This window comes from Anas acuta, chromosome 10, assembly GCF_963932015.1.
Source record: "Anas acuta chromosome 10, bAnaAcu1.1, whole genome shotgun sequence".
NCBI lineage: Eukaryota > Metazoa > Chordata > Aves > Anseriformes > Anatidae > Anas > Anas acuta.
The window spans coordinates 17,298,045-17,312,988 of record NC_088988.1 but is presented as its reverse complement, the minus strand read 5'-3'; the positions used below and the strand labels follow the sequence as shown (position 1 = coordinate 17,312,988).

At 37.2% G+C, this 14,944-nt stretch overlaps 1 protein-coding gene across 2 annotated transcripts in view; it reads left to right on the top strand.

The window, feature by feature from the left end:
• The window catches only part of NKD1 (NKD inhibitor of WNT signaling pathway 1), a 109,933-nt gene extending 96,722 nt beyond the window's left edge, over positions 1 to 13,211 (top strand). For both annotated transcript variants that reach the window (XM_068693270.1, XM_068693269.1), the window contains 4 exons: positions 1,376 to 1,523; positions 2,558 to 2,642; positions 7,025 to 7,155; positions 7,910 to 13,211. In XM_068693270.1, the coding sequence (XP_068549371.1) occupies positions 1,376 to 1,523; positions 2,558 to 2,642; positions 7,025 to 7,155; positions 7,910 to 8,484 (939 nt within the window). In that variant the 3' untranslated portion in view covers positions 8,485 to 13,211. The remainder of the gene's footprint in view (positions 1 to 1,375; positions 1,524 to 2,557; positions 2,643 to 7,024; positions 7,156 to 7,909) is intronic.
• The last annotated feature ends 1,733 nt before the right edge of the window (positions 13,212 to 14,944 follow it).

The following is a 14,944-nucleotide window of genomic DNA, read 5'->3' as shown; positions in this document are numbered from 1 at the left end:
GTGTTAAAGAGCTGTGACGTGACTACCAGATTGTCACTGAGCGGTCTTTTCCTCATTCAGCCTTTAGACAGTGGTTCTTGTAAAGGGGATGGGAAGTGGCTATTGGTGTGGTAGTAACAGCCCATTTATAGAGACTCTAGTGGCAGTGGTAGAAAAAATACTGCAGATTGTGCTTTCTATGGATGTTTTCTTCATTTCACATATCTGGAGAAATTTCACTGAGTGCAGGGAAGTTAGGAAAGGGTACATGTTAAGACAAGGTCTGGACCCTCTAAGATTTAGTTATTCATTCTGCCTGTTGAACTGGAAGATCATTTACTGTAAAATCATTTGTCCTGGCCATAACATCGGTATTTCCCTAAATTCTGTGTGAGCAGAAAGCTAGTTAGATAATGAAGAATGTGTGATATATTGGCTACTGAAGTGGCGTTTCTGCTGGGGCCCATTAGGGCAAACTGAACTTTGAACTGCCAATATTCTGGGAATGATCCCTAGCAAAGGAAATCATAGAGAATTTGTGTTTTTATAGACCTGACTCTTAATCCTCAGAACCGGCTATATTTAACAAAGGATGATTAAGATATTTCCTCTGTGCTTTCAGACATCTGGAAAGCGCTTCACTACTAGGATAGATCAAGGAATAGGAAGACCAGCATTGAGAACTTCTTGGTTATACATTGAATGGGGTCCTTATAGCCTTCAGTAACCAGAATGTCTTGTCCTTAAGCTGGTGCCCAGAATAAATTTAGGTGGAATTTGTTTGGGGAGCCAAGAGATCTCCTGTTCATCAGGGCAATTTAAGGTAGTACCCTATTTGGGCCTGGCTGGAATAGATAAACATGAGAGACCTCTGAGCATCACCAGCTGCTAAACAGGGAGAGCTGCAGTGTTTCCTCTGTTTGAAACAATCAGCTTATAAAAACTGGCTAGTGTTCCTTCTGATACAGTTAGATGTGTAAGCATTTGTTCATGCCCTATTGCGTTCAAAGATATGTATGAAGAATGTTCTGAAATAGACCGGAATGAGTACTTTCAGCTGTTCAAAAATGTAAATGTAGAATTAGTATGAATTTTGCAAAGTAAGCTAGACCAGGGTAAAGATTTGGTAGAGTGACATTTAGACTATTTCCAAACCCGAGGTTTACAGTTCTGTCACATCACTTACTAGTTTTCTTCTATTTAATCAACTAGTTAGTTATGCAAGAAAAAAAAAAAAAAAAAAAAAAAAGTAGTAGTAAGATTTACTGGAGGTGTAAAGTCCAATATTTTCCTCACTTTCCGTATTTGACTTGGACAAGTGAATCACAGTGTGAATAATTATCCCTGAGTTCATTTTCACATTATTGTATGTTTTTGTGTTTCAATCCAACTTTAGGATATTACCAGCTTGCTTCATACCATCTATGAGGTAGTTGATGCATCAGTAAACCATTCTCCTAGTTCCAGTAAAACCCTGCGAGTGAAACTTACTGTGGCACCAGATGGCAGCCAGAAGAAAAAGAGTATCTTGTTAAATCATACTGGTAAGGATGTACACTCAAACACTGGAAAAAAAAAAAATGAGAAATTTTCAGAGGCTCTTAAAAATCCATCTTTGTATTTTGTCAAAACAAATAAATATATACTTAAGGCAAATACTTTTGCGGGTATTTTAAACCTCATGAATCTGTTTTAAGATCTCAGGTGCAAAGCTACCTACCCTTTCTTCTATGTATGTTAAGCAAATTAGGGTTCCCTCTCCTGATTGACTTTTTCCTCTTGGCAGCAGCAAGAACCCATGTGTTGTGCAATTGCATTTGCATACTGTGAGGCAGATTTAAGGCCTTTTCTATTTGTACTACTTTAACTTTGATATTACAATGCTCAGCTTGTATCAAAACAAGTATTGCGGTAAATAAAATGCTTCTTGCAAGTGCATAGCTATCACTGTTGCTGGATAAGAATAAAAAATTAAGCACAGCTGAACTATACGAGTCTGTGCATGAAAATTTAACATTTCTCTATACTGGAAGAGTTTGCCATTATGAAATGGCTTATACTGTGATGGCTTATTCACTTTATTTTCACTCTAATAATAGCTAGTAGGTTAAGTAGTACTAAACTAAATATTTACAGTATTAAATGTAGTACTTCAATAGAAAATATGGGCACCTTATCCAGAAGGAGAGCCCTGGCATCTAATTTTTAATATATACATCCACTCAGTCAAGTGCAGACATAAGCAAATATTCACTGCTGGAAAGCTATGTCGTGTCTTAGTACCGCACTGAGCTCTGTGCTACCGAGCCCTCCTGAGGGACAAGTATATCAGTGTGAATGTGGCTCCATTTAACCTGCCACATGGCTTTGAGCCCAACCCTGATTAATGTTCTATAGCCAAGGTTATGTCTGCCTAAAATCTGCCCTGTGGACAAAAGCACTTTTAAGAAGGTTACATGAAAGGATACATTACATCTTGATCTATGGACAAGAAAAAATGTATTTGCCACGTAGCACGTTCGTTATACTGATTGGCAAGGACAGTGATGTGAGAATATGTACTTCTTCTTGTTGGCAGATTTGCAGAGTGCCAGGCACAGAGCCGAAAGCAAAGCCAATGAAGAATTAAGAAGCTCTGAAAAGAAGCAGCGGGCTTCTCTCAGGTAAGGGAAAAGAGCCCTGTCTCCTGAGAAGCACAGTGTAGCTTTGAGGAATCCTCAACTATTGATTAATTTTTATTTATTTAAAATTATGTTAAAAATGCAGACATTAGAAGATTTTTCTCCATGGAACAGGCAGCAGATACCATAGCTGGATACTTCATATAAAAAAAAGCAGCAACAACCTTTAAATTGCATGTTAGGATTTTTTAAATTATTTTCTCTATTTTATTTTTTTTAAAGAAAACTGTGGTCCGTGTTACGTTTTCTTCTGTTGGCTTTTCAGGGTACAGCATCTGTTTAGTTGCAGGCTGCAAATATAATATTTATTAATGGAGTTTAAGCAATATAGCATAGCCTTTTGGCTAAAAGCACCCTAAAACCTTTCATCTTCATAGGTGCTATCTCCTGTTTCTGTGCTCCTTCCAACCCATCTTTTTCAGTTAGCTCCAACCTTTATTAACTCAGTGCTGTTTACCAGGCCGTAACTGCTTCTCCTACTGCCTTTCCTCCTAAAGGAAGACCTCTGAGCTGGCAGTGGGTACAGTAGTGAGCAGAAGGAAGGAGAAAGAGCGATTGTAATGAGGGGCAGACAAAATCAGCTTTGCAGAAAACAGTCTTCAGAGGGCATGTCCTGCAGAGGAAGCAGCAGCAAGAACTTCCAGTACACTGCTGGCTACGTGTTCCTTTCTGCTGAGGTGGTTCTGGTTACAGCAGCTGTAGGGTGGCTCAATCCCACACACTGATAGATATTACCTGAGTAGATATTAACTTCAGAGTATGTGATTATTTGCAATGTATTTTTCAAGTATTGAACTTTGTTACAGCTAAGAAAAATGTTCCTCTTAGTTAAGTGCAGGTGTGTTATTCCTTTTCCAAATCTGGTATTTTAATGGTTAGAAAAACAAGACAAAACCAGGAATTTTTGATACATTAAACTGTATCACTATTTTAATGTAGATCTGTTGCTCCAAAAAGGTTGTATCAGTTCCATTTGTTTTAGGATTTTCTAGTTCATGCTAAGGCAGAGGGAAATGTTTACTGCAATGCCACAGTTAAGATATTGAATTATCAATTGTATTTGTTTATTCAGCTGCAAATAAAAACAAAAAATAATAATCCAGATTTGGATTTCCATGGATTAGGTATACTTGTCCAGTTTTATTAGAAATTACAACAAAAATATGCCTTCCTTTTCTGGACAGAGTAAAAATATTAGTAAGTTATCCCATTGAGTGAATGTCAGTAAAATCAAATTTCAGATTGGAAAATGATTTATAATCTGTTAGCAACTCTGTACAAAATCTTTTTCAAAGTAAAGATCATTCAGTGTAAACTAAAGAATACTCCATGTTTTTGCCTGCTGGCCTAGATGTGGTGCTCAGATTTCCTTTCCCAAAAGCAAGGGCTTGCCCTGTGTGAATTTAATGGACTGTTTCTGCTTGATAATCTATTGGAAAAATCCTCTCTTGGATTGAAGTCCCCCGCTCATCCACCTTAAAATCCTGTTTTTGCGAATGTCGTGGTTTTAGGGATGGCAGCCATTTCCATTTATATCCACAGACAAAAAGGCAGCAAATATTGGGGTAGAATCTTGGTTCTGCTGCATTTGTCCTTCTCATCATTTTTTTTTCAGAGGCTTCCTAGACAGGACATAACTGTATCTTTTGCTGAGCAGATCAGTATCAACATCTGACAGTTTTTGTTGCATCTCATCAAATGTGGACAGGACAAACAATTGAGCCACTGTCTATGTTGCAGAGATGTTCATGCACTCTGGCCAAATTGCTAACCGACAGGAAAGGTCCCTGAACCACATCACTGTCTCATGATACTAGCAGAGAAACGTACCCTGGAGAGCAGCAATGAGAACTTGTGAGAAGTGCACACATTTCACAAATTCAGTCACTTAGGAATTCTACCCAAGATGTGATTAATATTCAAGATAAAATGGATAGGAATGTTTTTATCCTGAAGGTGGGAGATAAATGGGTTAGATTTTTCATGTGCTGGAAGCTCCAGGCAGGAGTTTTCACCTGTAGGGCTAATACAAGTATCAAGATCAAGCAACTAGATTCATAGCTAGCTTGCCTGACATGAGTGGTAGAAAATGGTGGTGTAAGAGGACTGGCAGGCAACTTTGTGGATTAGATATCCTACTGCAATTCTAGTTTGCTCAGTTTAGTGCAACAGGGAAAATATGATGCACACCAGGCTCAAAAACATCTTCGTTTTACCACTGATGCACATTCTGTCTCACTTTCTTTCCTACTTCAGTGAGTTCTCCCTGCCTGCCTTAAGCTCTAGGTTATCTGTGAGTGTAGCTTTCAGGAAATGTCCTTGCATTTTTCTGCTCAGCACTCTGTCGTCGCTCTATTCCCTTTACCCACTGTCTTGCTGCGTGCTTGCCATCAGAATGATGCTCCAGTGTAGGAATTTTAGAAAGGGCTTTCATACACTCCACGAGCATTTAAGCAGATGCCTTTCATATTTAAAAACAAAACAAAAACAAAACAAAACCTTGGAACAACTATGTGTATTCTTATACTCTGCACGTGATGCATACTTGATGCATGCCTAGGTATTCTTACATACGTGCGGAAGAGCATTGTAAGGTTGGATGCCAGATGCCTCCATTCTCAGCAGTACTTTAAGTTCTCTGACAGTGGAGCACATCGCTCATCAGTGTATAATTGCTTTGCTGTGTATATTTGGATTGCTGAACATCATCTTGCATGTAAGAAAGCTATTAGAATGCAGGGCTGTGGCAGTACTGGATAGCTTCTCTTCAGTGTCTTGATGAGAGATGGAATTTATTGCAAAAAAAGAAAAAGGTTCCCTGTTAACTTTGTTTATGACATAAAGTGCTGTATACAGTGTTGTTTAATTGTGGTGGATCAAACCCAACAATGTTTTTTCTGGGTTAACTGCACTGTCTTTAGCACATATGTGCAAGTCCCAATGGTTTCTGTAGGCAACTCATGCCTGGCAACATCAGTTAGCTAGGTTCTAGCCCTGGAGATCTTTTAAGTTTACTTTCTAAAGTAGCAATTTATAAAGGTGTGTCTGAGCAGGTAAGGTACAAAGTTGACTATGTATCCAAAAAAAAAAATAAATCTGAACATTCCCTCTTTTTTGGCAGTACCATATGTCACTTCCAGAATTCAAAGCTGACTCAGTCTTTAAAGCTTAGCTGCTTTCTTTCAGACTCTCCTTCATTCAGGAGGCTTGACCTCTATCAAAGTAGAGTAAAAATGATCTTCCAGGTAGGCCAAGTCTTATGACATCTGTCAAAGAAACTGTAGACCTGTGTCTTACAGAGACACTGGAAACTCGGTTCTGTAATGTCCCGAACAGTCTGAACCTAGACCTGGAAAGCAGTTTGCGCTAAGGCTCAGTGGGACTAGTAAGCTCTGGAAATCTGGAAATGTGTTAATAGACTCAAAACAAAAGTGCTTGCCACCATACAGAATGGATGCTGTGTTTAGAAACTCAGAGAAGATACAAGGACAGACTCTGGTTGTAGGCTGACATCGGTGCCAATTGAAAGGAGTGTATGAAAGAGCAAAGCTGATGTTGTGGTCTTAGAGGCTGAAGTATCTGGTGGTTCTTATCCTGCTTGTTATATTGAAGATATATTGCTCATATCTGCAGAGATTCACTTAAATTGCTGAATTGTTGGGCATTATAGGCTACAATATTGTAAACCTCTAGCTGATTTTTTTCTGCCTCATAAATGAATGGTATTTCAGATATTCATTCACAGGAAATAGTTCTGCTATAAATAAAATTGCAAAGCTGAGCAGGAAAAGGAGTTGAGATTCTGAAGCCAGCAGCTGATTTGACCTTATTAATTGTATTTCAGAAAGCAGCAGTTACCTCCAAGTATCCTACCAACACCTTCTCTTCTAATTCTTTTTCTAGTTAGTACACCTGTGCTATTGTCTGTCTTTCCAAAGCAGATACACATGAATGTTTATCTGACACAAGGCTCACCCCAGCACTTCCCGACAGCAGTGGGAACAGTCGTGAATCAAACAGCAGGTTTTCTTTGGCATGTCCAGATTAAGGAATCAGTAGAATGATTTGGCCCTAAGACAGACTATAATAAACCCTTGAAGCATTTTTATTTGTTTTTGCTTTTGTGATGTGATTTGAAAGCCTCCTTTGCTTTGCAACATCGGGGTCAATTTATAGGAGGGGAAAGAACAGTCAGTTCAGGCCTATCGACTTAGCAAATCCGGTCATCCAGAATTTCAAGCATTTGTTGTTTCTTTGTGAGCAACTCCTGTCACTTCAAAGGGCCCATTAGTTGTTGGTTTGCAGATGGTGATAACAACTTTAAAGAAGTTCTGCTGAATTGTAATTTTGCTTCCTGCTGACAGATATCACCAGAGTGAGAACAATCCAGAACAAAGTGGGTGCTATCGTCATTGTGTTGATGAGAACATTGAAAGGAGAAACCACTATTTGGATCTTGCAGGAATAGAAAACTATACATCAAAGTTTGGGCCAGGTAATTTGGTAATTTATATTGCAAGCTTTTGGTCTCTTCTTTCTTCAGTTAAATGTTCATGAATTTTGAAACCGTGATTTGTTTGTAGTAACTTACTGGAAGAAATAGGATTGTATGTATGCTGCAAGGTAATTACTGGTGAAGGTGGAATCACAATGGAGTGGCTAATGTACTGCAAGCGTTCTTTGAAGTACTTGTTTGTGTAGCTAAACTTGGAGGACAGCCTGGCAGAACAATCTTTACGTCCGAATTAGTAAGTTTAGTCTATTGGTGAGGTGAGGACTGAATTTTGGATAGCGGATGTCATTGCCCAGATCATTCCAGCATCTATTGTCGCATGTTCTTTGTACTCATTACAGACCAAAAAATCAGAGAATGTGGGTTTATACCTGGAATTTTGCCTTCTGTCCCCCACATTAAGGGGATTTGGATTTTCTTCCCTTTCTCTGTCCTCTGCCAACTTCTTACCATTCCACTCACAGTTATGTTGTTGAATTTCAAATAGATAATGAGCAAGAGAATGAAATGTAAAGACTTTTAAAGATAAATACTTAAACATATTTTTATATATGTAGGTATGTGTGTATATTATTTACTAATCAGAATGATTAAATATAATTAAACTAGACAGCTATAATTGCATTTGCTTCCTTAGGAAAAATTCACTCTGCTGATAATGTTATCCCTGCCAACTGTGTGCTACTAATTAAAACTTTGAAATACTAGATGACTAACTCAGCTCGTTATTTTCTAGGATCTCCTCCAGCAGCTCAAAAACATGACCCACCAAGCCGAGTTGTGAGTCAGACTAGATCCCGTTCTCATGAACCTGAAACCTTCCACGCTCACCATAGGAAATCTCAAGTGGTGGATCCGAGCCACATCAATCTAGCTGAGAGTTCATATGCCAAGATTGCAGAAATTCAACAGAGGCTCCGGAACCAGGAATCAAACAAGCACTTTGTGAGGTCTCCGAAGGCCCAGGGCAAAAATGTTGCTCCTGTGCATCCTGGAAGGGCAGTAAGAAACAAACCTTTTCAAGGGGGGCCCATGCCAATGGCTTCCCCAAGTGCACGGGTGGGACAGAATCTTCCTTACCTCCCCTTGCAGTCTCAACAGGTTCACAAGAAGCATAAGCAGAGGGCAAAGGAGAATCACCAGATGTGCAAAACCTTCCAGTCTCCAGGGACAGTTGTGGAAAAGGAACATGTGAGAGACCTGCCCACAGTCATTTTGTATGAAGGCCAAGTCGGACAAATGATACAGAGGCATGAACACCACCACCACCATGAGCATCACCACCACTACCATCATTTCTACCAGACATAAAACAGATCCCACCAACATCCTCCAGGAATCATCCCATATGAAGGAAGCACGTTCTTGTGACACCAGAACTAAGGCATTACTATGATTAATATTATTGTTACTCCATTAATATTCAGCTAGCATTTATTTTAGAGGTTATATGGAACTCTTGAAACTTACCCTATTTATATGTTGTGGAACTGCATAGCTTACTTAAACAACTTGTGGATTTTTTTTTTAAGTGGCTTGTAAAACAGCAAACAGCCATAGATTTTGAGCTGTGATTTAATGCAGGTCGTCAACGCACTTCTTTACAAGTACTACTTCCATTGTAGAAGGAAAGATACTTCAAACACTATTGCAGACATCTAGCTTACCAGTCTGCTGTATGTCGGCTGATCGCACACAAGCCTTTTATCAGGGGAGCAATGTTCGAAGGTTTGGACTCCAGAGATGTTCAGAATAACAGAAAATACAAACAGCTGCTACCTCTAGTATTATTCAGATTTTATTTTCTTTTTATTGATTGTAATGTGCTACAGGGGAAATTTTAATATACTGCATTCATGTAGCCTGTTTGTGTTCACATCCTTTCAAATTATCTTAATTGCAAAGAAACATTAGCTATACTTGTCAACAGAGCTACATTTGTACGACTTACACTTTATTTTCTTTGAGATTCTTCACTGACACAAGTACAGCCTGTTATATACTGGGTTATATTTAAATACACTTCCTTTATTTTAGTGTTTGTTTTTTTGTTTTGTTTTGTTTTTTTCCTCTTGTTTACTCTCCATTCTGTTTGGGGTAACCGTTTGAAAAGAGGAGGATGTGAAATGGTGTTTTCAAAACCATCAGTAGACTTTAGTGCTTGGGCCATAAGTATAATTCATGGGGGGTTGGGAAGGAGAGGGGTTGTTTGAGGGGTTTGTTTTGTTTAAATCCACAGTTCTTTTTTTTGAGAAAGAATTGAGGAAAATATACTTTCTCACTTTAAATGTTGGCAAATATATATAAAATATAAATATAAATATATATATATAAATATGCACACTCTCAGGTACATTTTGTTGTGTTTTAGAAATCTGTGGTTTGAATATTAACATTATAATTTTTTTTCCCATAACAGTGACATTTTGAAATACATGCCATGGCATTTTCTTAGTTGCCTCTGATTTAAATTTCCCCAGCACCTACCAGTTTGTGCTTCTCCCATTTGAGAGACAATTCAACATGTGAAAAAATAACGTTCACAGTCATTCTGGCCTCTTCTACTTTTTTTTTGTATCAAAGGGCTTCCATTCCATGAAGGAATTGAGACCATACTTACAAGACTTTACTGGCTGCTGAGAAATTTGAAGGTCAAAAGCAAATTGGAAAAGTGAAAAAAGGGTCAGTACATTCAAGTTTTACTTTCTATGGGGCCCAGATCTATAATCCATTTGGTTGGGTTTTGTACAGATCACTACTTTGCAGGTAGAAAGTGACTGAAAAATGCCTACGTTGCTTTTGGAACTTTGAAATAGAGAACTCATCATAAAAATATAACTGTTCTATCAAACATATTTGCGTTTCGTTTTAATTATTTTAAATGTTGTGGTATTTTGCCTATAGTATATATTGTAAAATGTAAGTATCCCACATCATTTTAAGACCTTTATTATTTTTTCTGACTAGAGTTTTCATCAGTCCAAAATGGAGTATTACCTTACTGCTGACCGATTTTAGAGGGATGTTGCCCTTTCTAAGAACACGGAGACATCAACTTTTAAAGAAAAAGTTGAAAGCCTTGCTTTCTTGTGAAATTGGAATAGAATCACTGCTTCTTGGTAATTAGGTCCATCTCTTGTCTCCCTGAATCAGCAGTTGTTTAGGCTTATTGTCCTCTTTAAAAAATCTGGTTTATTTTATTTTTTTTTTTTAGCTGTCAACAGTGTGTTCTGTTAAATCTAACAAAATGTTTTTAAAATGTGTTTGATCTGTGTGACAACTATACTGTTCTGTTTATTTTTTAAATTCCTAAAGTCCAAAAATATTTATATGCAGAACTCTCTGTATTGAAAATATGAAAAGGCCACAAATTTGGTTAGTTACCACTGAGTTGTTCTAGTCTAAGCCTTTTTTGCTGCTTGTGTATCATTCTTTTTCAATGTATATATAATTATGGACTGCAAAAAAAAAAAAAAGGCATTTATATGTCTAGTAGAAGGAATAAGCTTATTTATATTATAGTGTTAACAAAGTCTGATGTATTCAAGTGACTTACGTTATACCGCATGCAAACACACAAGTGTACATTCCATCTAAGAAGGGATGCCATGCTATTTGTTTTGAAAACATAATTAAAGCTGTTCTCTTTTCAGTAGAGCATATGCCAGAAAGACTTGGAGGTGGGAATTATTTCCTAGTCCATTTTTCTAATGCAGAACACTGTTGAAAACAAGAAATGTTCTGGAAAACTAGAGTGCTTTCAGAGCTGTGGGGTTTTCTATAAGACAGCTGCAAAGGGGCATAAATGCTCACTCACCCAAAGATATTTTTGCTAGAAAAGATAACAGCACTAATAACAAAATCCCATCTGATTGAAAAGTGTGCAGTACTAGCCGTGCAAGTGAGCTTTGAAATGCAACACAACTGACCATTGGATACAACCTTGAGTTGATTTGTTTGGTTTTATTATATTTGGAGATTCAAAAGGCAAATTCAACCTTGTTTAGATCTTGTGAAATACAAACAAATTTTAATAACATGGCATCCCCGTACTAAAACTTTACACCAGCCATGTATGAACATACAGTATCTAAATACTGTGTTGCAATTGTGTTATGTGCATTAAGTGTGAATAACATATAGCACAGTTTCTTTTCACAGAACCCTAAGTTTCCGTATCTTTTAAAAATGTTTGCTTTTCAGTATTTTGTATAGTAAATATAGATGGTTTTGACTAAATGCTTTATTTATTTAACAGCAAAAACTGTGCCAAGAGAACCCCCTGTTAATTAAAGTTTTACTAGTTCAGAAAGTATATTTCCTTCTTCTTCTTGTGGATTTCAGGGGCTTATTGCAATTGCTGTCAGTGCTTGTAGATCTCACTGATGAAAGAACTTGTATTAACGTTTTTTGGGAATAGGATCAGGCCATAAGTTATGGACTGGGTATGTTTTGGCTTTATAATTAAATTGTCAAGTTTAAAAGTTAAATTTCTTGTCCCTTATTATTAGAGGTGCATTGAGTAACTGATTTTTTCATCTTATTTATTCTGAAAACCTTAAAAACTTACAATTTATTTTGGGTTACTCAAAACTGTGGACAAATCTAAATTTAAAATAAATCAGTTTCTGGTCAAACAAAACATTTCATTTCCAAGGGGAAAAAATATATCAATATTGTCACTGTTTAAAAATAAAATGGAATGGCACAAAGTCATTTCAAATAAAAACTCCATCCTTTTCACCTACTTTTTCTGTTTTTACACAAAACAATTCAACAAAACGAAGCCAATCCCAAAATTTGCACTATTTGCTGAAGAAAATTTCAACTGAAAAATTTTGCTCAGCTCTACCAGCTACAATTTTGGCAAAGTCAGGTTTTTGAAAATACAGATTGCTAAGCTCTTCTCACAGCTTCATGTCCACCTAATACCAAGTCAACAAAACTAAGGATAGCAAAGTAAAATCTCTATCCCAGTGAAATCTGTAGCAAGACTTCCAGATTATCACTGGCTTCTGGGTGCCTATAGTTTCATTCCAGTAGAATGGGTTTGAAGTCTATGTAATGTGCAGGCAGTGATTTCAGTATTTATTCTAATGCATCTTACTGGTGATAGTTTTGTAGTAGCTGATAGTAAATGAAAGTTTATAAGAGATCAAGCTGGTGAATTAATTAATACTCATGTCATTGGAGTATCTGAAGGCACTTCCACATGTTTTTCAAACATCCACACATCATTTAGACACCGCTAAGGATTAAGACCCAGTTCTGCCCATGGATGGTGAAGTACAGCCTCTCCTGTCATATTGGCAGACCCTTAAAGCAAAACCAGCTTAAAAAGCCACATTATCTTTGACCTCTAGAGCTGCCTTCCTACCCTAGTCATCATGAGCACAGAACAGCTGGAGTATACTGTATAGCTGGAGAAATAACTTAAAGGAAAATTTATATATATATATATGTGTGTGTGTGTGTGTTTCTACTAAAATGTGTCCTCTGCTGGCATGTAGTGACTGCCACAAGATGGATTCTGACAGAGGTGATCTTATTAGTGGGTAACTACTGTGTACGCTCAACAGTCTACAGGTTGCCACACAAATGTATAGGTATGATGAATGCTTACTGTTCTCCACATGTCATTGTGTACTTCAATTATTGAGTGACAGATTTCGTTTGTATTCCAATTAACAGGAAAGTTAGGCCCCTTGGGGCCCAGGTTACACTTGAGAAAATTCATCATGCTAGAAAATTTGCAAAAACATTCAACATAATTTTTGCCTGGAGTGTAGGCAAGAATGTTCATGTTTGGAAATGTGTCAGCTAATCAAGTCTCACCTTTAACTACCTTGATGCAATTCATCAACATCTGAAAATACTTTTTCAAACATGACTTATTCATGCTTTCAGTGGGAACCAAGTCATATTCAGCATCATGTTGTCAGACTTTTTTTTTTTTTTTTAAATACCAAGTAGAAACACGTTAGAAAATCAATGAAATAACAATGGAACTTAATATGTTTTCTACACAGCTTCTGGAAGATTTCTTTTCCAAGGTACTTAGCAGCAAAACCGGCCTCAATTTATCATATAATGACTTATTTTCTTCACATATTTGACAGCTGTTCAGTTGATTTGACTAGGAAGGGGGTGTTTTGGGTATTTTTTTTTGCTTGTACACATTTGAAATGTGCTAAAAATTGGTTAAAAGGAACAGATGTAGAAAAACAAATAACTTTGCATAGAAATTATTCAGTAGGTATTGAACTGCATCTTATTTGCAGTTTGGATCACGGTTATTAAATAGTGATGTTTTCAATGATGCTTTAATTTACTTTTGTATTTCTATATAATTTAGATAATTCAATCCTACTGAGCTAAAATTATAGAAATTTTGTGGATGGTATCTTCTAATTTCTTTCTTTTAAAATATTAGGATTTAAGGACTATACAGATGGATTACTGTGAGGTTTAGAGCTGTGAAAAAAGACTGGCAAGAGAAAGATGGAAAGATTTGAGAAGTGTCGGGATAGTGAAGAACTGTCTACCAGTAGGGGGGAAAAACAGCAAAGAGGTAGAAGGATGTTATATGGAGAAGAAACTATATTCATACTACTTTTTTTGAATCTCTTATGGTACATTTGTCACTTACAAAACAGCAACAATACTTCATAGAATGCTTTTCATGGGGAAAGCTTGAAAGACTGTCTAGAAGAGGTCTATCTCCAGCGTGCAGCAAGAAGCACCAGGAAGGGAAGTTGCGGATAATCACCACCGGGGCTGTGGCAGAGTGAGAAACAATGTCCTGCGTTCCTGAGTCTCTGCCCAAGCTAAGGGAACTTTTTTCAGAAGCTGGGGTATTTCTACAGATGTTTTCAATATTATTCAGAATATGCTTTGAATAATAACATCAGTTCCTTTTCTTTTTGATTACAAACACACATACGTTGGAAGTTTTGTGCAACACTTGACCGAGTCTATCCCATTTTCTAAATGTTAAGTGTTAACTATACCTTGGAAATCTACTGACACAAAGTCTAATTCTAATATCACATGAAATGGCAGACTGGACCATACTGATTGTCTCATTAGCTTGGTATTTCAGGGTCTGAGAGTAGGAAGTTCTAGAAGTTTTGTATGAATGTTGAAGACAATGTTAAGGGGCTTTATAAAATTGGCAATGGGCAAACATTAACGTAGCAATATCAGGCATACTGGTAAATATGTGCACTGTGCTTTCTGTTCTTTTTGTTTGGTTGGTTGGTTTTCTTCTGTTTTGTTGTTATTTGTTTTGTTTTGTTTTGTTTTCCCAACACGCTTACAAAACAGGGTTTGTGTCTTCCTTTGAGTGCCTAGTTCATGATGAGCCTGTACTTTGTGGATGAAGATGAGGGGGGTTCAGATCCTTCTGGTGCTGAGTGCTTATTCTTGCACTTAATCGTTCCCATTCTGTTCTGTTCATGAAGTGCAGCACATTGAGGCTTTGTGAATTTTCTAATAAAACACCTCATCAACTGGGCCAAATTTATCTCTAGCTTCACAAATGGAAGCCAGGAGAACCCTATGCCTGTCTTTGAATTTGGACCTACAAATGCAGTTTGCCATATGAGTCATCATATTTTCTTGTACTAATTTCAGATATTTGATAAGCTCTTTTTCTGGTTTACAAGTTTAAAAAGACAAATAAAACTTTGTAGATTAAAATGTTGTTTTGGAGCTTGCGTTCTGTCTGTTCTCACTGGAGTTCTGTGAAAGGCCTTTTTCTGTGGGCTTT